Source organism: Vulpes lagopus, chromosome 5 (genome assembly GCF_018345385.1).
Source record: "Vulpes lagopus strain Blue_001 chromosome 5, ASM1834538v1, whole genome shotgun sequence".
Lineage (NCBI taxonomy): Eukaryota > Metazoa > Chordata > Mammalia > Carnivora > Canidae > Vulpes > Vulpes lagopus.
The window spans coordinates 70,969,410-70,994,336 of NC_054828.1; the positions used below are offsets into that span (position 1 = coordinate 70,969,410).

The window sequence follows — 24,927 nt, forward strand, 5'->3', positions numbered from 1 at the left end:
AGCCTGATGCAGGACTCGATCCCAGGACCCCAGGATCACTACCTGAACCAAGGGCAGATGCTCAACCACTGAGCCACCCAAGTGCCCCACATTTTCTTGATTATAATGTAACCTTATAATGTAACTAAGTCTTAAAATCAGGTAGTGTTAATTTTCCAACTTGTGGTTTTTCCAAAGTTGTTTTGGTTATTCATGCTCCTTGGCATAGCCATATGAATCTTAGAATCCCCTAATCAATTTCTCTAAAAATCCTATTGGGATTTTGATTGAGATTGCATTGAGTCTATAGATCAATTTGGGGAGAATTGAAATCTAAAAAATCTTTTCTAATCCACGAACATGGTATTTCTCTCCATTTATTTAGGTCTCTCAGCAGCACTTTATAGTTTTCAGTGTATATAGGCCTTTCCCATCTTTTGTCAGATGTATCACTAAGTATTTACTATTTTTTATATTATAAATGGCATTTTTAAAATTTTTTTAAAGATTTTATTTATTTATTCACAAGAGACACAGAGAGAGAGGCAGAAACCCAGGCAGAGGGAGAAGCAGGCTCCATGCAGGAAGCCCGATGTGGGACTCAATCCCGGGACTCCAAGATCACACCCTGGGCCAAAGGCAGGCGCTCAACCACTAAGCCACCCAGGCTTGTTTTTTAAATGTTAGTTTCTGTTTATTATTCTACAAAAATAAAATTGATTTTATATATTGATTCTTTATTCTGCAACCTTGCTAAACTCACTTAATAGTTCTAATAGCCTTTTTATAAATTCCATTGGATTTTCTACAAGTAATCATGTCTGCAAATAAAGACAGTTTATTCATTTTTTTCTGATTTAAATTTTTAAAAAATTTTCTTGCCTTATTGCAAGAACCTCCAGTACACTGTCAAAAATAATGAAGGTATCTTTGTCTTGTTCCTGATCTTAGGGGAGAAACACTCCGTTTTTCATCATTAAATATGTTGACTGTAATTTTTTAACAAATGTTCTTTATCAAGTTGAGGCAGTTTCCTTCCACTTCTAATTTGCTCAGAGTTTTTATCAGGAGGGACTATTGGATTTTGTCCTGTGGTTTTGCTGTATAAATTGAGAAGATAATTAGTGGGCAGCCCCAGTGGCCCAGTGGTTTAGCGCTGCCTTCAGCCCGAGGTGTGATCCTGGAGATCTGGGATTGAGTCCCACATCGGGTTCCCTGCATGGAGCCTGCTTCTCCCTCTGCCTGTGTCTCTGCCTCTGTGTGTGTGTGTGTGTGTCTCTCATGAATAAATAAATAAACTATTTTTTAAAAAAACAACTAATTATCTTTTTTTAAGATTTTATTTATTTATTCATGACAGACACAGAGAGAGAGAGAGAGAGAGAGAGAGAGATGCAGAGACACAGGCAGAGGGAGAGGCAGGCTCCATGCAGGAAGCCCAATGCGGGACTTAATTCCCAGGTCTCCAGGATCATGCCCTGGGCTGAAGGCGGCGCTAAACTGCTGAGCCACCCAGGCTACCCAAGATAATTAGTTTTTATGTCCTAGCTTTTGTGTCTGAAATACTGTTTGAAAAAGAGCTTCCTCCCTTTCTTACTGACCTTCTCTTATTTGTTTTTTTTATCTTTATTGATGACTGCAAATTATATAAAGAGTAATTTATAAATTATCTTCTTTGTAATATATGAAGAATTGTCTTTCAATCATCCATATATAAGTACAAGCATACCCTATTTTATTATACTTCACAGATACTGAGTTGTTGTTGTTGTTTTACAAATTGAAATTTTTTAGCAACCCTGCATTAAGAAAGTCTATTGGTATCATTTGTCTTTTCCTTTTTTTTTTTTTGTTAATGTTTTTGAATTAGTGTTTGTTTTTTTCTTCCAAATTTTTATTTAAATTCTAATTAGTTAATATATAGTGAAATGTTGGTTTCTGGAATACAGTTTAGTGATTCATCAATTACATGTAACACCCAATGCTCATCATAACCAGTCCCCTCCTAAATACCCATCATCCATTTAACCCATTTCCCACTCACCTCCCTCCATCAATCCTCAGTTTGTTCTCTATCATTAAGAGTCTCTTATGATTTGCCTGCCCACCTTTTTTTTCTTCCCTTCCCACACGCTCATGTTTTGTTTCCTAAATTCCACATATGAGTGAAATCATGTTATTTCTCTTTCTCTGACTGACTTCTTTAACTTAGCATAATATACTCTACCCCCATCCATGTCATTGCAAATGTCCTGATTTCATTCTTTTTTGATGGCTGAGTAATATTCCTCTGTGTGTGTGTGTGTGTGTGTGTGTGTGCCACATCTCTATCCATCCATCAGTCAATGGACATTTGGACTCTTTCCATAGTTTCGGTATTGTTGATAATGTTGCTATAAATATCAGAGTGCATATACCCTTCAAATCTGTATTTTTGTATTCTTTGGGTAAATACCAAGTAGTACAACTGCTGGATCATAGAGTAGTTCAATTTTAATTTTTTGAGGAACATCCATACTCTTTTCCAGAGTGGCTGCATCAAATTGCATTCCCAACAGTGTAAAAGGGTTCCCCTTTCTTTGTATCCTCACCAACATCTGTGGTTTCCTCTGTTAATTTTAGCCATTCTGACAGGTGTGAGGTGGTATTTCATTGTGGTTTTGGTTTGTATTTCCTTGATGATGAGTGATGTTGAGCATCTTTTCATATGTCTGTTAGCCATCTGGATATCTTCTTTGGAAAAATGTCTGTTCTTGTCTCCTACCCATTTCTAAAATAGATTATTTGTTTTTTAGGTATTGAGTTTAATAAGTTCTTTGTAGATTTTGGATACTAACCCTTTATCAGATATATCATTTGCAGATATCTTCTCCCATTCCATAGCTTGCCTTTCAGTTTTGTTGATTGTTTCCTTCACTGTACAGAAACTTTATCTTCGTGAAGTCCCAATAGTTCATTTTTGCTTTTGTTTCCCTTGCCTCTGGCAACATTTATTGACCTTCTCTTAGATCAAATAGAGTGATGTGGAGTAGCTTTTTCAGCTTTGCTCTACTGCTTTTAAGAAACTAAAATTATATAATTTACTTTTTAAAATTTTGCTAAAGGGAGTTCAATAATTATTTTTCCAATGGTAAAACTTAATTGTAAAAATGAGACATCTCAAAAAAAGAAACTACTTCTGCTGCTTTAATGAACTCTCTTTAAAGCAATTTTTATCCTTTGTCTCTATTAGCTTTAATAGTTTACATCTTCTTACTTTTTTAAATATTTTATTTATTTATTTGGGAGAGAGAGAGACCGAATGAGTGGCAGGGAGGGGCAGAGAAAGAATCAGACTCCTGCTGAGCAGGGAACTGGATGCAGGGCTTGATCCCAGGACCCTGAGATCACAACCTGAGTGGAATGCAGAGACACTTAACTGACTGAGCCACTCAGGTGCCCCTCTATCTTCTTTTTTGTTTTTGATAAATAATTTTATTTATTATTTTGGATAAATAATTGTTCTAAAGAGAAAAAAACAAACTATTATATTTTTCACCTTCTGATAGAATATTACCTCTTTCCTAGAAGTAACAGAACTAATCTATCTAATTGAAGATTAAAGATTATCTTGTCATGTTAAATGATTTCAATTGTATTTATTATGTCATATCACTGGGCAATAAATAGATTTCAAAATATACTGTTTATTATTTCCTAGAAAGCATTTTTTTTCATTGTTAATTTGGACCACAGGAAGAAACTTTATTTTATTTTATTTTATTTTTAAGAAACTTTATTTTAAAGGGGATTTATTAAAAAAATAAAAAAATAAAAAAAAAATAAAGGGGATTTATTTATAGGCAACATCCCTATTCTTGAATGCTGTTCCAGAGAGTTATTACAGAATAAGTAGACCTAGGATTACTTCTCTATTATGCTTTTGAATTAAAAATTCAATGTTGGTTTCTTTTATTAAATATACTAATCTCAGGACTCCTATTTATTGAGGAGAGCTGCTATAGTCTAAATAGTTTTATGTAAAAATTTATTTACATAAAAATTTTCTATACGTTACTTCCAATTACCTCCTAAACAGCTCATGATAGCATAGTTATTTTGTTCTAGTTCCAATTAATTCTTTATAAAAAGCAGTCCTTGGCTAATGGCTATATGAATTAGGTAATACATACACATGGTGGACTATTATGTTGCTATTTTATATAGCTATTTTATAAAACATGGTGCATATGAAGAAGTTTTAATGGCATGGTAATGTACCTACAGTGTAATGTTAAATTTGCAAAGCAGGTCATAACATTAAATATATCCTTTAATCTTGATTATAAAAATAACATGTATGCGTGTGTATATACACAGGAAAATGACTCAAACAAATAGATTGAAATTTGTAGTTTTATTTAATTAATTTATTTTTTGAGAGAGAAACAGTGCACACAAGTGCACAAGTGAGGAGGGGGCGTGGCAGAGAGAGAGAGAAATCTTAAGCAGGCTCCATGCCCAGCACAGAGCCAAAGGGGAGGCTCGGTCTTACAACCCTGAGATTATTACCTGAGCTGAATTCAAGAGTCAGATGATTGACTGATTGAACCATCTAGGCACCTTTGAAATTTGTAATTTTGTATTAATAGTGCTTGTCACTGGGTAACAGAATCATAAGCACATTTTAATTTTTTTCTCCAAAACTTCTGAATTATATGTAAAAACTTTAAAATCAGAAACACTTGCTTTTAAATATAATAATCTTATACAATAGCTTCTTATTCAAATTTCTGTTTGTTAACAGTCATGCCCTAAGAAGATAATTTAGTTACATATTACTCTGTAGGAAAAGATATTAGAGCTAATTAGAATACAGTGAAATTCTTCCCTGTTTATTGTACCTGATATTGTTAATATTCTTCTTTTCCAACCCACCCTAAATAATTCAACTGTCTCTGCCTGGAAAACCAACGTAAATTCACAAGCTACGCAATAAAAAGATCATAGAGCTTAGGGGAAGAAGAAAGAAGGCTATGATAAAGATACTTCCTCTTTATCATACCAGAGTCTAAAGAGGTATCTTTCAAACATTTTTGAAATACATTCCATCATTCTGCCACAACCCAGGACACACATATACACCAATACACATATTACACATATATGTGTATTAAGTAAAACAAAAACTTCACTAAAATATATACTAATTTTATGTTTTACTATAATATTTATACCATACTATATTATACTATTTTTTTCTTTTGTACTTTATTTTTCATTAAATGCTGATTATGATCCTACTAACCTAGTTTCGTGATCCACTTTTAGAAATTTATCCTACACATGTACTTAGACCTATGCAATAAAATTTATGTGTAAGGATATTTATTGCAATTTTGGTCATAGCAGCAAAATACTGGAAACAATTTATGTGTCTGTTAGGGTTCTGGTTGAGTAAATTATGGTATGATTACACAATAGAATACTATGCAGCTATTAAAGAGAATGAGAGATAGGTTTTTATGTATAACACTCTATGAGATATAGTAAGTGAAAAAATAAGGTATGGAACAGTGGGCATAGGGGAAAAAAAGGAAGAAACAGTATTAAGTTGCAGCTGGTGAAGCCAGAAATACATCTCACAAAACCTCTTCTTTGTTTCCTCTTGGCTTGGTTCCTTTGAGAATGATAGGAGCTCCCAAAAAGTGTTTTGCCCTGAGAAGAGAATGAAATTGCTGAATGGGATGTACCAGTTCACTGGTGGGTACTCTGGCAGAAAAGAGCCAAAAGAAGCAGGAAAAGCTGGTCATATATATGGACTATTTCTAAATTGGGTATTTATAAAAATGAGGACTACATTCTTAAGTGATTGAGTGTCTTTGTTGCATTCAGAAAAACATTGAGCCCCAGAAAAAACAGCTGACTCTTAAGAGTGATTATCTGATATCAGCTACATGCTATACTGCGTTTTATCACATCATTGTTCATGTTAGAAATTATGGCCTTTAGGGGTTTAAGAGTGAAGATTCAAAAAAAAAAAAAACAAATTTCTCACTTAATCGATATCTTCCTGTGGTCTGTTTTTCATATGCCTTTGAGGCAAGAAAGGGGGAATTCAGCTTGTAGAACACTGCCTATTTAGAGAACACACAATACTCTAGCAGCTGGGGAGAGGCTTCCGAAAAGATTATATAGCAGTGGGGGATTTCATTGCATTTATTCAGCCTGAAACTAAAACAAATAAAAAAGGGAAACTGCTTATTCCTGTTATTTTGACTTCCTCTTATTGTGTCTTCCTTACATGTGTGAGCCTTGTGATTTGGGATTAATCAGTTCTTATTTCTGTTTGCTCCCCTTAAAGAGAAGAGAAAGGAAGGCAGAGAGGTTGCTTGCAAAATTAAAGCCCGTGGTCTGTCATTTAGAATTTCAGTTTAGCCAGTTATAGTAATAATTGGAAAGACAGGAGGAAACCATCTTGTATGTTTGCTGCAAATCTTTATGGCCAGGGAGCATATATCGAATGAAACAGGGAATTTTCTTATGTAGAAATTTATTTCCTTAGAAAAGCCGATTACTGTATCTATTCTACCAAACTAGTCACATCCATGCACAAGATTGCTCATTGAAGTATTGTTTAATGCAGTATTAGAAAACTATAAACAGCCTAAATGTCCATTAATAAGATATAACAACATCAACTGGTATATCCTTACTATGGCATATTATGTAATTGCTTTTTTTAATTAAAAAAAAAAGAACAAGCAATTACTGACTCATTAGAAAGATCTCTGACACATGATAGATTAAAAAGTACACATACACACATTTCTGGATATGCTTGGAGAAAGTCGTAGAGGATACCCATTATACTAAAAACTCTTGAGGAGGAAAGAGAAATTGAGTTGTGTTTAGAAGGACTTTGGCTTTGTCTATGAAATTAAAACTTTTATTAGAAATATTCATTTATATGACATTAAGATAAAAATTATATTTTTAAGAAATATAGTATGAAGGGCACATGGGTGGCTCAGTCAGTTAAGCATTTGCCTTCAGCTCAGGTCATGATCCTGGGGTCCAGGGATAGAGCCTCACATTGGGCTCTGTGCTCAGTGGGGAGCCTGCTTCTCCCTCTGCCTTTGTCTTTCCCCTCTTCTCTTGCACTCTCTCTCTCTCAAACAAATAAAATCTTTTTTTAAAAAAGAAATATATTATGAACTGGAACATTAAGGAGTTAAGAACAACATTTACTTCCTAACTGTCTTCATTTCTAAATAGTTTATACTCTCACATAAATCTGTATTAATTCTAAAATAGTTAAGGGGGTAGAGACAAGCCTAGCATGCCTAGGGAAAGCATGAGCTTGTTACCAGCACATCCTTAATTTTCTCCCAAAAAGAGCAAAGAGTAAACTTCCCAATCTTCTTCAAATTCTGCTTTTGAACAGAAAGGTTCAATATTTAAAGGTAAAGGAATACTGAAGGTTCTTGCAGAAATATTTGTCATATGAGAAGAATAAGTTCAGGCCTTTTAATCTAACTTGAATGTATTCAAGGCCCAAAATAGATTGTCACTTATTAATTCATATTTTTGAGAAGAGAGGCTTAACTGTAGAAATATAGTTTCATAACTTTTACTGTTGATATAATTCCCACTCAGTGATATTATTTACATTTCACCCTGACCTAAGAAGGAACCATTTGTTCTTCAGACAGGATATCATGATTTGTGTTTATTTCCATATTTGCAGTAAAGGATACCAAATAATTGGGATATGTACCCTTGTTCACTATGCCTGTGTCTTGATCTAAAAAAAAAAAAGAAAGACCATACTTTAGTTTTCAAATTATATTTTACCTCGGTGCCCTTGCCTGTCGGACTGAGATGTGGTCATCTGCGTTCCCTAACTGATCAGTAGTAGGAGCTTTGTGAACCTTTTTGAAAATAGTATATTATCCTTTTCTAAACAGTACAGTATTGCTTGTATTTCTTTATCTATCTAGATACCTACAAAAATATTGTTGCCCAGACACTTGAGCTAAGAGCCTCCATGGGCATCTCTCTAAATTATATATAGCCTCTCTCTTATCTCTCAGATCTCTCATTTCTCCAGTGGGTTTTTGGTTTTACTTTGGGCTCCCACCACATCTTCCTCATCCCCCCTTTCTCTGGTTGCTCTCCTAACGGATCACTTTTCCCTTTGAAATATTTTATTTTCCCTTTAAAACCTTTCTTCCTTTCTTTCCTGGGACAAATGAAGGTCTTCTCCACATGAGGCCAAGAAGTCATTAAGGAAGAGAGAGTGCTGAGACAGATGTAGAGGATGGGTGGAGCCAGTGGTGCTGTTCCTTTGGAGATGAAAATGGTCAAGACCTCTGGGGTATCCCATCCTTGGCCTTGGTGACATTTAAAGTTTCCTAAAGGTATTGCCACCCTTTAGAGTAAAAAGGAAGTGCTCTAAGACTGATGAATCACTGATCTCTACCTCTGAAACTTAATAATACATTATAGGCTAATTAATTGAATTTAAAATTTTTTTAAATGTAAAAAAAGAAAAAAAGAGTACGGGGATCCCTGAGTGGCGCAGCGGTTTGGCGCCTGCCTTTGGCCCAGGGCGCGATCCTGGAGACCCGGGATCGAGTCCCACATCGGGCTCCCGGTGCATGGAGCCTGCTTCTCCCTCTGCCTGTGTCTCTGCCTCTCTCTCTCTCTCTCTCTCTCTCTCTGTGTGTGACTATCATAAATAAATTTAAAAAAATAAAAATTAAAAAAAAAAAGAGTACAACAAACTGGAATTATCCCAATGGGATGAATAAACAGAAAATTGATGATCCCATAATTCCCTTGTTCCTTCAACAAAATAAATGTATATATTTTTCATACTGTTAAAAAACAACAAAAGGAAGTGCTCTCATATGTCCAAACAAAAGCTAATCTCTGTTCTTCCCATCCATACATATTCTAATCCATTTGCTATACTTTTATGGTGAAGATAAAGACGGGCTTGGTGAGGATTACTTGGACTTGGTAGGAGCAGGGGTTGACTTGAGTGTGCGTTTCACTGTATATTTACCCAATACTTGACTGTGGTGATGAATATTGCCAGTTAACATTTAAGAAGTTATTATGAAACGCCCCTGATGCACTTAGAGCCCACTTTTCCCATCTCAGTCTTGGCTGCTTTACTCCACTTCCTCTTCTGTTCTCTAAAGAAGAACAATCCATCCCTACTTTGGGTCCCCAGTCTTCCTGTCTGGCCGCTGGTCTAACCGCATTCCCTCTGCACGAGTCCACGTGACAGTAGAGGTTGCCACCTTCCCAGCCTCTGACTTGTGACAAGGGCTTGTTGTCGCTTATCATGGCATCACAGATACTCTGTTCTATGAGGTAGGCCCCTGCTCCTGCCTGCCCGGCCTGACAGCTTGCTTTCCCCAAGGTGTGGCTGTCAAACCCCATGAGTACCCTGTCCTCTGTTTCTCCTGCTCAGGCTCTACGCTCCCGCCACCCTCCTCAGCCCCCACCAACTCCTTAGTCCTGTTTCCTCACTACATTTCTCCATGTGAACATTGCCCCCTCCTCAGCTGTGCTAATAAGGACCCTCCCCATGACCTGAGCTCTCTGAGCAGCTGGGTTCTTGCCACACTGTCTTGTAGTATCAGACTGTGTGTGTAATTTAAGAGACTCACCTTGAAAAAGGTTCTAGAGTCAAGACTCATCCCATAATCATACACCTCCCTCTGTAGAATCCCCTATCTACAGCGAAAAGACTTGTCACTGAGCTCTTTTAAACAGTTTGCACGGGATCCCTGGGTGGCGCAGCGGTTTGGCGCCTGCCTTTGGCCCAGGGCGCGATCCTGGAGACCCGGGATCGAATCCCACGTCGGGCTCCCGGTGCATGGAGCCTGCTTCTCCCTCTGCCTATGTCTCTGCCTCTCTCTCTCTCTGTGACTATCATAAATAAATAAAAATTAAAAAAATAAAAATAAAAAAAAAATAAACAGTTTGCACTGGGAAGTTGTTTCTGCCCAGCTGATATGGGGTGACTGAAGGAGGCTGAGCACACCTCTCTTACAGAAGCTCTTCAAGGTCACAGTTTACATAAAGGATCACATGCAGGTTACCGGCTGTGGTCTGGGTCCCTTAGGCCACACTTCAGAGACATTTTTTGGATGATAGGTCCCCCCTCGACCTCATGGCGTTTCCTGTGATTCATTAAATTACTGATAGTCCCGTTTCTCTGCCAGAACCCGCCCACTTCCAGGGCCGGCCTTTTCCTTCCTATTCCTTCTGCGTGTAAGGTCTGAGTCTTAGAAAGTCCTGATCAAATAAACTGTACTTGGTGTTCCTCTAAATATGAATGATACTGTTTAGAAAACATTTAAACAAACTGAGGCAGTTTGTTTATTTCTGCCGTTAGGCCTTGAACTTGTCTGGCAAATTTTAAGCTCCTTAAGAGCAGGAGACTACATCTTGCTTTGACAAGTCTGTATCCCCGTTTTATTGCCCACATCACTCAGCAGTTGTCCCAGCCAGCAAACAGTAAGTGGTCAATAAAAGCATTCAAAGCATGTGCCCTTGTGAATCAGCTGTGCGTCCAGGAAATTCTCCCAGACTTCTCCAGGGCTGCTTTGGGTTCTCTAACCCTGATAACATGGAGATTTTTTTGTGTGTTGACATTTTTGTATATTTGATGTTAGGCCAAACATCTTGTGGTTTGTAGACATTTATAACATTCATAAGTTTAAAATAAAACAATAATACTGATTACTTATCACTTCTTTTAGAATTTATGTATTTACAATAGCTTAAACTGTTTAAAATCATAGATTCAGGAGTCAGACTAAGTGTTCTTCATTCTATTCTAGTGTTTTTCATACTTTTTTGACAGGGACACATAATGAAAAATAGACTGTATTGTGACTCAGGGGATACACAACACACACACACCCCTATATTCTTAGGTCAGAAGAAAAGGGTCTCAAAAAAACATTACTCACAATATTTAGTGTTCTGCAATGTTTTCTGCTCTATTTCATTTTTAAGCTACTGATGGGGACCTATTAAATTGAAATTAATTCCTACAAAGTTCTGGGCAATACCTGATATGTAGTACTCATTCAGCTAACGTATTCGGTACTTATACACCATTTACAGTTCTTCCACTACTTAACTGGCTTTGTGACCTTGGGAAAGTCCCATGTTAATGTTCAATTTCTTCTATAACATGAAGACACAAGTGATGTCTACCTTTGAACTATGCTGTGAGGAGTAGATGAAATGTGAAACGCTGAGCACACTGCCCGGCAGGTCATAATCACTACAGTATTAGCAGCTCCTTCATTCTTTTATTGTTATTAAAATTACTTTGTTGAGGGGCACCTGGGTGGCTCAGTCAGTTAAGCATTTGCCTTTCACTCATGTCATGATCCCGGGGTCCTGAGATCGCTCCTGCATCAGGAGCTTCTCCCTCTCCCTCTGCCGCTCCCCCTGCTTGTGCTCTCACTCTCTGTGTCAAATAAATAAAAAAATCTTCTAAAAAATTTTTTTGATTACTCTAGTTCGAGCTTCCCATGTTTCTGAAACACTATATATAAAGTATATATTTCATATAACTTCATTTTCCCTTAATTCTGATTATGTATTTTTATATTTTTGAACTAGAAGTATGATTTAGGTATAGTGAAATGTACAGACCTTAAGTATTGATGCCCAGATCAATAAGTTTTGACAAGTGCACATATCCATTTGATGTACATCCTCATCAAGATGTAAACATGCCTGTCACACCAAAAAGTCATCTTGTGTGTTGCCCTTCCTGGTGACCTATTCCCCTATATCCAGAGGCAACTGCTGTTATAAATTTTCTACCATAAATTGTAGGTAATCATTTTTAGTTTGGGGCTGTTTTGAATAAAGCTGCTTCAGACAGTTGTGTATAAGTCTTTTTGTGGATTTATGTTTTCTTTTCTTTTGGATAAATACTTAATTGAAAGAAGGCATTTTTCTAACTTTATGATTGATTTCCAGATTTATTTCCGAAGTAGTTTATACTGTTTAATACTCCCACCAGCAGTATAGTGAGGGTTTTAGTTGCTCCAAATCCTTTCCAACATTTGACGTTGTCAGTCTTTAATTTTAGCCTTTCAAGTGGCTTTCTAGTCTTGCCTTATTATTGTTTTAATTTACATCTCTTTGATCACTAATGAGTTGATTACTTTTTCATGTACTTTTTGGCCACTGGTATTTTATCTTTGGGTCTGTGATCCATCCTTGTTTTTTGTGTACGGTATGAGATAAATGTCAACTCTCATTACACAATCACCTGAATAAAAGAGATTAAGATCTAATGTACCATTAAAATTATACTAAAATTCTTAATTTATATTCAGAGGAGCATTAACTTGTTTGGTACTTTTGGATCTCTTTGCACATTTTCTTCCCCAGCTCAAAAAATTATTTAGGTAGACCCTAGCCCAGAATGTATGTGTAATTTGTTTCAACCATATACGTAGACCCCTCCCAATAGAACAAAGACAGCAAAACTGAATACGTTTATTTTAATTTCATTGGAAGTCTTCACAAGACTTTGGAATTTGAATGCTGAAGCAGCTACATTAAGCTGTTAACCCATAGTGTTTTTTTTATTATTTTATTTAAATTTTCGTTAACAGACAGTGAACTATTGGTTTTAGGAGTAAAATTCAGTGATTCACAACTTACATGCCATATCCAATGCTCATCACAAGTACCCTCCTTCATGCTCATCTCTCATCTTTCCCACACCCTCCCACTTCCCTCCATCAACCCTGTTTGTTCTCTACAGTTAAGAGTCTCTTATGGTTTGTTTCCCTCTCTCCTTTTTTCCACCTTCCCATATGTTCATCTGTTTTGTGTATTAAATTCCACGTCTGAGTGACATCACATGGTATTTGTCTTTCTCTGACTGATTTATTTCCCTTAGCATAGTACTCTCTAGCTCCATCCACATCACTTCAGATGGCAAGATTTAATTCTTTTTGATGGCTGAGTAATATTCTTCTCTCTCTGTGTGTGTGTGTGTGTGTGTGTGTGTGTGTGTGTGTGTACACACCACATCTTTATCTCTTCTGTCAGTGCCACAGGAATCCCTAAAATTTGAAGTTTTGAAATCCAGTCACGTGCCTGAGATAAAAGAGCTTGAACACAGGCAGGTTTAAGGCAGGGACTGGACAGGAGCCAGGGACACAGCAGTGGTGATTGATTGCTCTTCTGTGAGGGCTTCCTGAGTAGCGGAGGCCGTGAACTTTCAGCTGGGGGGCCACGGAGGAGCCATTGTCACCCTACCCCTCAGTGCTCCGTAGTGGAGGCCAGAGCTGCTTACACCGAGCCCCACCCTCCCGCGCCCTACAGGTGCATCACCACCAAGACAAGTCCACAGGCACCAGCACCACAGGCCCCTCCCCCAGAAAACCTGCACAAACACCTGCCTGGCTCTAAGGCTACTGATCATGCAGTGCTGCAGAGCTTCAGCTCTACAGGAAATAGGATCCAGCTTCCTTTATACCCATATTCTCATTCTATCAACAAGCAGCCTACCAGCTGCAAGTATCACACTTAAAGCTATTTGTCCTAAACTTACCATTTTTAGTCTTCAAAAGAATTTAGTGCACTTTAGTCAAATAAAAATAAATGGTTATCTATCTTTATGTAAATAATTGATTTTATAAACATCCGTGGCTGCAAACTGACTCCAAAAGGAATCTTTGAAGCTCATTCTACTTTAAAGTCAGTTTGCTAAATGTATAGGTTAATATTACCTTAAATGATTTTACTAAATGAATCATAGATTTTATTAACACTGAAATAAAATATTGACCTTACTAAAAATGGTGAGTTAGGAGAGGCTGAGACATCAGGAAAGAGCTAGAAACTGAACATCTGTTCAATGCTTTGAGCATAAGTAGAAATACAGGACATAGGAAGAAGAAAGTGTATGAGAAGCGCTTTTTCCTTTGCATCATTACAGTCTGGCAAGGAGAAAAAACGGAAAACTGGGAAATGTTTAATCATAATGCAGGAGATAAATACCACTTAATGATATCACAGAAAATGTCACAGAGCAGTTCAGGATTAATCGCTAAATAAATACTGTTAAACAGATTCCCGATATGTTTTTAGTGATGTATTTACTTTGGAGTTGTCTGTGGATTGGTAAGAATCTTAAATCTCAGGAGCAGGTTTTGTCACTGGGTCTAAAATGAAGGAAAACCTAGACTTTAAACTCGGTTGTTGAAAAATTAATTCCTATTTATAGTACTTCCTACGTACCAGGTACTTATAAGAACCATGTTGTATTTATTACTCATTTAATTTTTACAACAAACCTATAGGTAGATTGTTACCCTCATTTTACAGATGAGAGATCTGAGGTACAGAGAAGTTAAGGGAATTGCTGAGAGTATATAGATAGAAAGTCGTAGAGCCCAGATACAATCCCAGTTCTGGTAGACTCCAGAGCCAAAAATTATTAAAGAAAATAAATGTATAGAAAAGGCTGAATTTGAGGAAATAGCATTAATGGTTAAGTGGAAAGAAAACTGGATTTTCAATAATATGTGAGAAGTATTTTTTAAATTATGAAAATTTTCATGTCAAAGTTTGTACTATTTTCAAAAATTAAAGTTGAATTCAAATGTGGCTAAATCCTCTCTGATTAATATTGTCAAACATTGAAATTCAGTTTTCTTTGAGCAAGTAAAAGGAACTTCCAGAACAGAGGGCACACTTCTTATAATGTTGTTGTCATCTTTATCCAGAATGGTGGTTGCTTTATTTCTAGTTACTCAGGTAGCTACTTATAGTTTATCAGGGACTCCAGAGTATAAATTATTTGAGGATTAGTAGATTCAACTTGTGTTTGAAAAAGATAGCTTTTAACATGCTTTTGGTGCTGCATTAATTACAACCATCCTGGAATCGTGTTCTCTGGTCTTTCTGGTCTCTGGTATAGAGAGATATTTAGATATTTTTAAGGTACAAAATTTGTATTGCTGATTACTTTTTTTTTAATATGGTGAAAAAATTTATATTTAGATTTATAGGCGGCTGGACTCAGTTAAGATGATCCTAATTTTGTTGGCAACATCCAAAACATCATTGTCAGGAGCCAGTCGAACATAATTCTTTCTTCTCTCCATCAGGCCTGATCAAGGTGTTGACCTTGGCTACATCAGTGTCATAGAGCTTCTTCACAGCCTGTTTGATCTGGTGTTTATTGGCCTTGACATCCACAATGAACACAAGTGTGTTGTTGTTTTCTGTTTTCTTCGTGGCTGACTCGGTAGTCAGGGGGAACTTGATAATGGCATAGTGATCAAGCTTGTTTCTCCTGGAGGCGCTCTTTTGAGGATATTTGGGCTGCCTTCCTAGAGGCAGGGTCTTGGGTCGTGGGAATGTAGGTGACTGACGATTTATGGATCTTTTTTTTGGTGACTATGCACACCTTTCAGCACTGCTTTCTTAGCTTTCAAAGCCTTTGCTTTGGCTTCGGCTTTGGGAGGGGCAGGGGCTTCCTTCTTTGTCTTCCTTGCCATCTTTGTGAAAGGGATTTCCCTGATTACTTTTTAAAGTAGCACTTCAGAATTGGCAATAAATTGCAAATATGTATCCTAATCCCATTGTGGTACCAGTCTGAGTCTTGAAAATAAAACTTGTACTTGAATGCAAAGCCCCAGTTAAGTGGGCTTAAATTCTACACTTTTAGATTTGGAACCATTTTTCATATTGGTGATTATCATCCAAAGAATAAAGGGGTTGATTTCCACTTTTAAGATTGGAAAAAAAAATGCACAGATAGATAGATACACACATACACATTACTGTAATAGTATACTATTTTACTATACCATATATGTTGTACTGCTTTATGTATTATGTTATTATACTATATATATATATATATATATATATTATATGTGATATTTGTAAGAGTATAAATAATATTGGGGGAGGGAGAGGAGGTGACTTGTTTCATATTTTTGAAGTTTGTGATAGCAAAGCTGAAAATGTTGGAGAGCGAGCAAAGCAGACTCTGAAGACATTATATAATTTTATTTTAAGCTTTCAGTAGTGGTGGTGTTTCATTCAGTCTGTGACAGGAAAAATGAGTAATAGATGACTACTGTGTTTTGTCTGCTGTAACAATACCCTTTATCAGTGAATCTGTCTAACCAGCCAATTATATTCCCGTTGTCTGAAATTAAAGAACATGATGTTTTCTGATAATGTAGAAATTTCTGTTCAATTAAAATATATGTTGTCGGTGAAGTGAAAATAATGAAATTGCAAGAAATTGATTGATTTTAGCTGTAGTACTGAATTCCTCCCCAAAAAAGTCAAATCCATATCATTTAAAATTTTTTATAAAATAACTGAAATACCATTAAAGTATTAAAACTCAGCCTTGACCGTAGGGACTTGGTCTCTAAATTTTACTTAAGATGTAAACAGTGGTGGCATATCTAGTCATCCACCTTGTGGTAGCCAGCTGCCAAGACAGCCTCTACTGACACCCCACCCCCACCCCGCAGCTGATAGTCACGCCCTTGTGACCAAGAGAATACATCACAAGTGATGGTATGTCACTTCTGAGATTGTTACAGAAGACATTGGAAGGCCCATCTTAGTGGCAGTCTCTCTCTCTGCCCTCCCCCTTCTCTCGCCCTCCCCTCCCTTTCTTTCTCTCTCTCCCTCCCCTCCCCTTCTCTCTCCCTCTCTCTCTCTCTCTCTTCCCATCACTTGCTCTATGGGAAGCCAGTATATGCAAGGAACCAAAGCCTGTGCCAACATCCCAGTAAGCTGGGAACTGGATTCACCAGCCTTCGCTGTGTCTTCAGATGACTGCAGCTTAGCCAACAGCTCCACTGCTACCTCAGGAGACAGAGTCAGAACCACCCTGCTCAACCCCTTCCAGACTCCTGACCATCAGAAACTGTGGGAGAGGGGATCCCTGGGTGGCGCAGCGGTTTGGTGCCTGCCTTTGGCCCAGGGCGCGATCCTGGAGACCCGGGATCGAGTCCCACGTCGGGCTCCCGGTGCATGGAGCCTGCTTCTCCCTCTGCCTGTGTCTCTGCCTCTCTCTCTCTCTCTGTGTGTGTGTGACTACCATAAATTTAAAAAAAAAAAAAAATTTTTTTTTTAAAGAAACTGTGGGAGATTAAAAAAAAAAAGTTTACTCTGCACTGTTAAATCTGAGAGTGATTTGTTATGCAGGAATGGATAACCAATACACACCTCCCCTAAAGCTCTTTTCATTCAATTCTTAACATCTATTTTTGGTTGTTGTTATTATTCTGTTAAACCTGTCATCCCTACAATCCACCCAAGGCATTAAATTGGTTGAAAAGGGGGGCAGCCTGAGTGGCTTAGCAGTTTAGTGCCGCCTTCAGCCCAGGGCGTGATCCTGGGGACCTGGGATTGAATCCCATGTCGGGCTCCCTGCGTGGAGCCTGCTTCTCCCTCTGCCTGTGTTTCTCTCTCTCTCTCTCTCTCTCTCTCTCTCTGTGTGTGTGTGTGTGTGTGTCTCATGAATAAATAAATAAAATCTTTTTTAAAAATTGGTTGAAAAATACCATATTCCATCTCCCATTTTCCAATCCAGTGTTTGGTTATAATAAATACAGACTTTGAATTCACTTTTCCCATATCTGGGCTCCCTATTAGAATGTACTTAAAAGAATTGTTTTGTGACAAGGAGCTCTTTTTAGATTATTCCACAGATTCTTTTCATTTATGTGCAAAACCACCAATTTTGTATAACTTGTAATTACTATGCAAGTGATTATGGAATTACCGTGAACTACTTCAGGAGAAAACAGACAGCTTAACAACTGTTCTCAGAGAAGTCTGAGACCTCACCAAAGAAGCTCTTCATCTATTACACGTAACTCAGTGATACTTATTAATTATACAGTTATACAGGATAATAACAGCATGGGTTTTTAAAAGGCAGGTTTTTAAGGATTAGTTAACTATACTCCAACCTGAGAGACAGCATCTCAGCAGATCTGTCACAGTCATGAATTATACTCCTAGCTCCTGCTCCCCCAATACACTTCCTCTGTGTTGTTCTGAAAGGGAGAAGGCTGTAGAAATACTCAGGTTTCCGTTTCCTTTTCTGCCCTACTAAACCAAAGTCAGGACCAACAATCCTTCCTTTACATTCGCTGATCAGACAGAAATGAGAATCATGAATAAAGCAAGGTGACAGTAAGAAAAGCGGCATTTCAAAATGTTTTTCAAAGAGAGTCTTTTTTCCTCTTGCCTCATTTGCCTAAGCATTTTAATTTTTTTTAAGATTTTATTTATTCATGAGAGACACAGAGACAAGAGAGGCAGAGACACAGGCAGAGGGAGAAGCAGGCTCCATGCAGGGAGCCTCACTTGGGACTCCATCCCAGGTCTCCAGGATCACGCCCTGGGCTAAAGGCGGTGCTAAACCTTGAGCCACCTGGGCTGCCCACTAAGCATTTTTCTGAACCTGGATTTGCCTTTAGGACATTAATAGCTACAAACAAGGACTTTCATTGAATCCTGGGTTGTCAATCTCAAGGTTTTACACCTCAACTGAAAGAAACAGATGTTCTTGGCGAAAGGAAAATATTGATGAGTCTGTTATTTGACACTGTTCCTTTTTAAAGTGCAACTAAAAACTGGTTTTTTCTGTTTTAGTCTTGCCATGATTTTAAAAAAGAATTAAAATAGCTAATTCAGGAATTAGTCTATCTTTCTCCATCCTAAAATGGAATATATAGACTACTTTGAAATTTTACTGAGGATTTTCTCTTTAGTTGGGAGCTAAAAAAATAGAAGTCTGTCTTAGACTTTTTCAAATTCACATCCCCTTTAATTCACATGCTTACACACACACACACACACACGTGCATGTGCACACACTTGTAGTAAGGAAGATGGAAGATGGTTATTTTAAGATGGTAACTTGAAGGAACAAAACAGGTTGGGTCTTCATATTTCCAGTATATTGATTTTATCCAAATACCCCAAAAAAGTCATCATTCAAAATGGTTGTAATTAGGGGCCCCTGGCAGGCTCAGTCTGAGGAGTGACCGACTCTTGATCTCCAGGTCATGAGTTCAAGCCCCATGTTGGGTGTAGAAATTAGTTGAAAAAAAATCTTTAAAAAAATTTTTTTAATGATTGTAGTTAAACCAAAAATAAAACCCATGGCTTCTAATGCTGCTTTGAACACTTGCAAATTGATACCAAGACAAATTTATAGCATAAGGCAAAGTGATTCCTTGGTCTTGAACTTGGACAATCTAATGAAGGAAGCATCATCACATTTTTAGCACTGAAATATACTTCTGTGTTAAACCCCATGCTTTCTTTATTGTCTTGAGGGGGTTATTTTGTTTTCACTGAATTGTGAATTTCCCTTTCTTTTCAAATGTGCTCCCCTGTGGATGATGGTGGTAAAAAAACCTAGCTCTGCCCCCCCCCCAAAAAAAAAGTAGAAAAGAAAAAGAAAACCTAGCTTCAGATGAAATACTTTTTAAAAAATTGATAAACGACAGTAGTTTTCATGACTAGATTTCATTTGAAAGCTTTAAATTATACAGTACTTGGTTTTTGAGGAAGTTTCTTCAATGCTGTATTAACACTTCATTTTTGTTTTCATTGTAAAATGTCTCAGGAACCTTTTTAATGTCAGTGCAGTAAAGTGACTGTCAATGTCTTCACCTGCATGTAATATCTGATGCTCACATGAGCTACAACTTCAGGTCCCCCCAAGAAGAGCAGACCGAGTAGGGAAGCCAAAGAATAGCTTTCCACTCCCTTTCTGACCCTTGGCTCCAACTTGGCACCCAGGGCCAAAGCCCTAAAGCAGACTCCAACACCAACTGCATTCCCTGCTCACCCTCTCTCCCATCCCCAAAGCCCACCAGACCCTGATTGGGACAGAAAGGAAGACAGAGAGGAGGAGAAGGGGTGGGATTGGATTTGGCAGCAGGCAGAAGGGATCTGGTCTGCACTTCTGGTTGTACGTGCCTCCATCCTCTTGACTCGCCAATAACTAAATGCATTTCTGTATTTCAAATCACAGTCGGAGAATATAATGTGAAAACACGTTTAGCATCCATTACTTATCCATATCCACCTTGTTACACCCCTAAATATTTAAACTCATAAAATTATCATGTTTACCATATTTTAGAAATGCAAATGCCATAATACAGAGAGATGCATTCGTAAGCAGAGGCAGGTAAGCATAGTGGCTAAGGACAAAGACTGGAGCCAGGCTGCCTGGGCTTAAATCCTAATTCTGACTACTTGTTAAATGACTAACCTGGAACAGGTGTACTTGGCCACTCTATAATAGTTTTCTCATCTGCAATTTGAAAACGATAGCACTACCTTAATCGGCTTATAAAATTTAAGTAAGCTAATGTGAATATAAATGCTTATAACAATGTTTAACACATCGTTAGCTCTGCATAAGTATCTGTCCTCGTTAATATTATTATACTGTGCCCCTTCTCTGATGCTGTTTCTATATTGAGCTGGCCCAAAGACCAATCAGAGCTGTAGTCAAGCAGGTTCCACTCATACTGCCACCACCATCCTTGATGTGTAACTGCTAGCAAATCCCCCTCCACAGTAGGTTTAAAAAGCCAAATGCTTCTTGTTTCCTCTTTCCCAGGCCCAACACAGAGATACTTTCATTGAAGAACGCTATGGAAAATACAACATCAGTGATCCTCTAATGGCTCTGCAGAGAGACTTTGAAATACTGAAGGAGAAGAATGACGGTGAAAAGCAGCCGGTGTGCACAAACCCACTCTCCATTCTTAAGGTGGTAATGAAGCAGTGCAAGAACATGCAGGAGCGAATGCTGTCCCAGCTGGCCGCGGCCGAGAGCAGGCACCGAAAAGTAGGTTTGGCCAGTTGACCTGTGCCACAGAAACTCCTATGAAGACTTGTCCGCTGCCAGTTTCCACAGTGATGCAATCGGGAGGTCTCCCGGGTGCCAGAAGCCCCTCATCTTACCTAGGAGCCAAGAGATCAGAAAGAAAACACAAGTTACTCAAAACGTTTGATGTAGGGAGGATGCCAGACACATCACTTAAGACGGCATTCCTTCTTGATGTGACACTCCAAAACACTTGCTCTGTTTTTTCAGCTCTTGATTATCCAAACTTTGGCAACAAACTGGAGTTTGACCAAGCTCTTAGCTGAACAGAGCATTCCCTATTTGCCTACTTAAGTGATAAATAATGAGATTAATAGGTATTTGGGGAATGCTGCAAGAGAGAGAGAGAAAGAGAGAATTTACCTGGTTATAAACATGCAAGCCAATGGATTATTTTTATATATCTCTAGTTTTGAGATTTGTCGCATTTTACTTCTCAAAAAACCATAAACTGTCTCTAGGATTATTTACCTTAAAGCTATTCTACCCTATTAGAAAGTGTGCACGCATGTGTGTTTTTGGGTCCAGGCCTCGCAGCCCCTAGTTAGGAAGGCAAACCTATGCTTTCCTCTACCTCACCTCATCGAAATTCTAGTGCTTGTAATTTTATTCCCTGACCTGTCATTTGCCACTCAGATTTGGCCTGTAAAAGATGTTTGGCTAGAAGCTACATTTTCTAAACTATTGGTTTAGATTCATACCAGCAAGGGAGACATCAACGCATTTTGTAGGAAGCATTTTATTCTGCAAAATTGGCTCAGCAGCTGCAAATTGATTACTTTTATGATTACCTGCATTAGAGAGCCATCTGTTTAAAATGCACCTGACAGATTGCTTCAGCATGTGTCTTGCCCATGTATTTTTTTACTCTTCCCAGTGTCCAAATGAAAGGCCGGGGTAGAGATTCTTAACCACCAATGCGCCTCAGATGTTCCATGATCCCCCCCAGAAAATATACAGAATGCCAAAAGTTTACACATTTTTGTAGAATGTGAATTTTTTCCTCTGTCTTTAATTGAATTCTCAGAGTTTCCAAGACCTGAAGAGTTTAACTTCTAGTCTAGAATGAAGTAATCTAAAGACATTTATGCCCAATTTAAAATGTGTCCGTAGGTCTGAGTTGCCAAAATTTGGAGGCCTTTTATGTAATCCTCTAAGGAAGGATTCCTCTAAGGAAGGATTCACAGCAGGCTTGTTTGATAGGCAGGCCTTTCCCCTTCCTACATGAAGCAGCTGAGCTGCACTCAAGTGTTGGCTGGCTGTCATGGCCATGAAAGGTGTAGTGTTGGGATGATTTGTGGCTCTTGGTGATTAGGGAGAGGAAGAAATTAAAAATCAAAATTCTGTAATACTATATTTCCATATAAGATTTTTTGAGGGCAGCCCCAGTGGCTTAGCGGTTTAGCACCGCCTTGCGCCCAGGGCATGATCCTGGAGACCCGGGATTGAGTCCCACATCAGGCTCCCTGCATGGAGCCTGCTTCTCCTTCTGCCTGTTGCGCTCTCTCGCTCTCTCTCTCTCTCTCTCTCTCTCATAAATAAATAAAATATCTTTTTAAAAAATCAGATTATTTGAGTGTTAAATATTTTTAAACCAACTGCCAATCTATTTGTATGTGTTTTATTAAAGTAAAAACATTGACTTTGTTACAAATCAAATAGTACCTAGAGGCTTATAATTAGGGTGCTTACTGCCCCAGTTTGCCCAAGAGCGTCCCAGTTGATGTCGCTGGCCTTGGATCGTCATTAGGAATGCCCCCTTGACTCACAGTAGTGTTGTGGTCAGCATTGAAGATGACATGGTTACCCTGCTTACTATGAAACATAGTTCCCTAGTCCATCTCTCCCCTTTCCTTCTTCTCCTCCATATTCAGAAACAACCACTTTTTTCCTTTGACCATTTATTCTGGTAGCTAAGTCCCATATTTCTAAATGGTATACTATTCCCCCTCCCTGCCTTATCATTCTTGATCCTTGTATTTATACTTGATACTCGATACTTAAAATTCTTGACACTTACATTGCTTCCTCTTATTATAGATGCCGGTTACCTTCCACCCTACCACCTTCCCAACACAGACACAGTGCCTTTCCCTCACCCTCATTCTCCTATGTCATAGCTGGCATCCCCAAATCCTGAGCCTGCCACATTCTGTTTCGCCTTATGCCTGGGCAGGGCATGCCGAACATTTTATGTTCAGGAATTGGGTAGAGGGGACACATACCTTCTGGAAAATACAGATTTGGGGCAGAGCCCTTAGGTTCCATATCTCCTAGGGATCCTGCAGGGCCCTGTGGCTTTCTCCCCCCCCCCCCCCCCCCCCCGCCATGGCCCTGTGGGTGTTCAAAGTGGCTACCACACCTCCTGCCTCTTTCCCTCTTCAGGATGTTATTAACATTTCTTGTCTGCTACAGTCTCTCTGTCTTTATAGGTTTTTAGCTTTTCATTCCATTTCTGTAACTTTAGAGAGTTCTCCAAAAGAAAAGGAGATGATCAACCACCACTAGCCAAAACTTGTTCTATTAAATTGAAAAGTTAGGGTCTGAGGTTTTTATGGGTTTTTTTTAGGATTTCATTGAGTAATCTCTACACCCAACATGGGGCTCGAGCTCAACCCTGACATCGAGAGTCGCATGGTCTATTCACTGAGCCAGCCAGGAGCCCCAAGTTAGGTTGTTTTTTTTTTTAAACCGGAAATGAAGCACACCGAGACATTTTCATTTCCGCTAAATGAAAACATTTCGTGTTTCATGTCCCAGAGACTTTTCTCTCTCCATTCGCGAAAGTTGTTAGTGAAGAGAATGGCTGAGAAACAGTCATCGGGAGGACAGTGCTCTGCGCTTGAGGACTGGCCCAAGGGACGTGGGAAGTGGGCAGAGGCGGCTGAGAAATCCCTTTCCGCTCAGCAGCTGTAGGTGGGAGTATATAGGAAATATACCTCTAAATGTCTACAGTATTCACCTTAATTGGGCTTAATCCTTTGGTGCCAGGATAAGTGGAATAGGGGAGGCAGGTTAATTAAAAGGTCTTATGAAAAATCTCCACATAAAATCCCAAGTGTTGAGGCTTTTTGTGTGCAGGCTGAGCCTGAGAGTCTCCCCACATCTTAGCTAACTATATACTACATGCTATGACCAACTAAGCAGGGCACAGTGATCTGAGCTTGAGGCAGGAGCTCAGCTTTCTGCTCTCCACGGTCCTGTCATGCTTCATCACTGGCACCCACCCGCTTGTCGGAGTAAACTGCCTGCAGTGGCTACACTCATTAATAGAAGCTTCTCAACCTCTGGAGCTCATTAGTTGCTCTCTTCTATTCACTTGCCCTTTTGTGCACCCTGAAATAAAGCCTAGGTATTACGGTTTTCTAGCATGTAGCTCACCTGTCTTTCAGCCTGCTAGACAACATGATCCTTGGTAGCCGTAACCAGGATGGATGCATTGATCTCCAGAACTATCTTAGGTGCTTAGATCGGTGCCTAGTATTTAATTGTGTCGTGTTCTATATGGGTTTTCTTCATATTTGGATTTTTTTTTCCTTTAATTCTTTAAAGGTGATCCTGGACCTTGAGGAGGAAAGGCAGAGGCATGCACAGGACACAGCTGAAGGGGATGATGTCACCTACATGCTGGAGAAGGAGCGAGAGCGGCTGACCCAGCAGGTAGTTAAGGCGAAGGGGCTCAAGCACCGTTTGGCTATAATAGCATTTCTCAAAGACTGTTCTCCAGGCTGTAAATTAGTGTTGCTAAAAACAAAGGGCTTTGCAGTCCAATAAATCTGGGAATGACTGGATTAAACAAAATGAAATAGGTTTCTTTCTTTTTTTTTTTTTTTCTAAGATTCTGTTTATTCATGAGAGACATAGGGACAGAGAGATAGAGACAGAGACAGCGGGAGAAGCAGGCTCCTTGCGGGGAGCCTGATGGGGTACTCGATCCCAGCACCCTGGGATCACACCCTGAGCCAAACAAAGGCAGATGCTCTACCCCTGAGACACCCAGG

General features: G+C 38.7%; 1 protein-coding gene across 1 annotated transcript in view; it reads left to right on the forward strand.

Moving 5' to 3' along the window:
- CTTNBP2NL (CTTNBP2 N-terminal like) overlaps positions 1 to 24,927 on the forward strand; it is a 52,939-nt gene that overhangs the window by 22,862 nt on the left and 5,150 nt on the right. The window contains exons 4-5 of the mRNA XM_041756480.1: positions 20,657 to 20,887; positions 24,479 to 24,586. Coding sequence (XP_041612414.1) covers positions 20,657 to 20,887; positions 24,479 to 24,586 — 339 coding nt within the window. The remainder of the gene's footprint in view (positions 1 to 20,656; positions 20,888 to 24,478; positions 24,587 to 24,927) is intronic.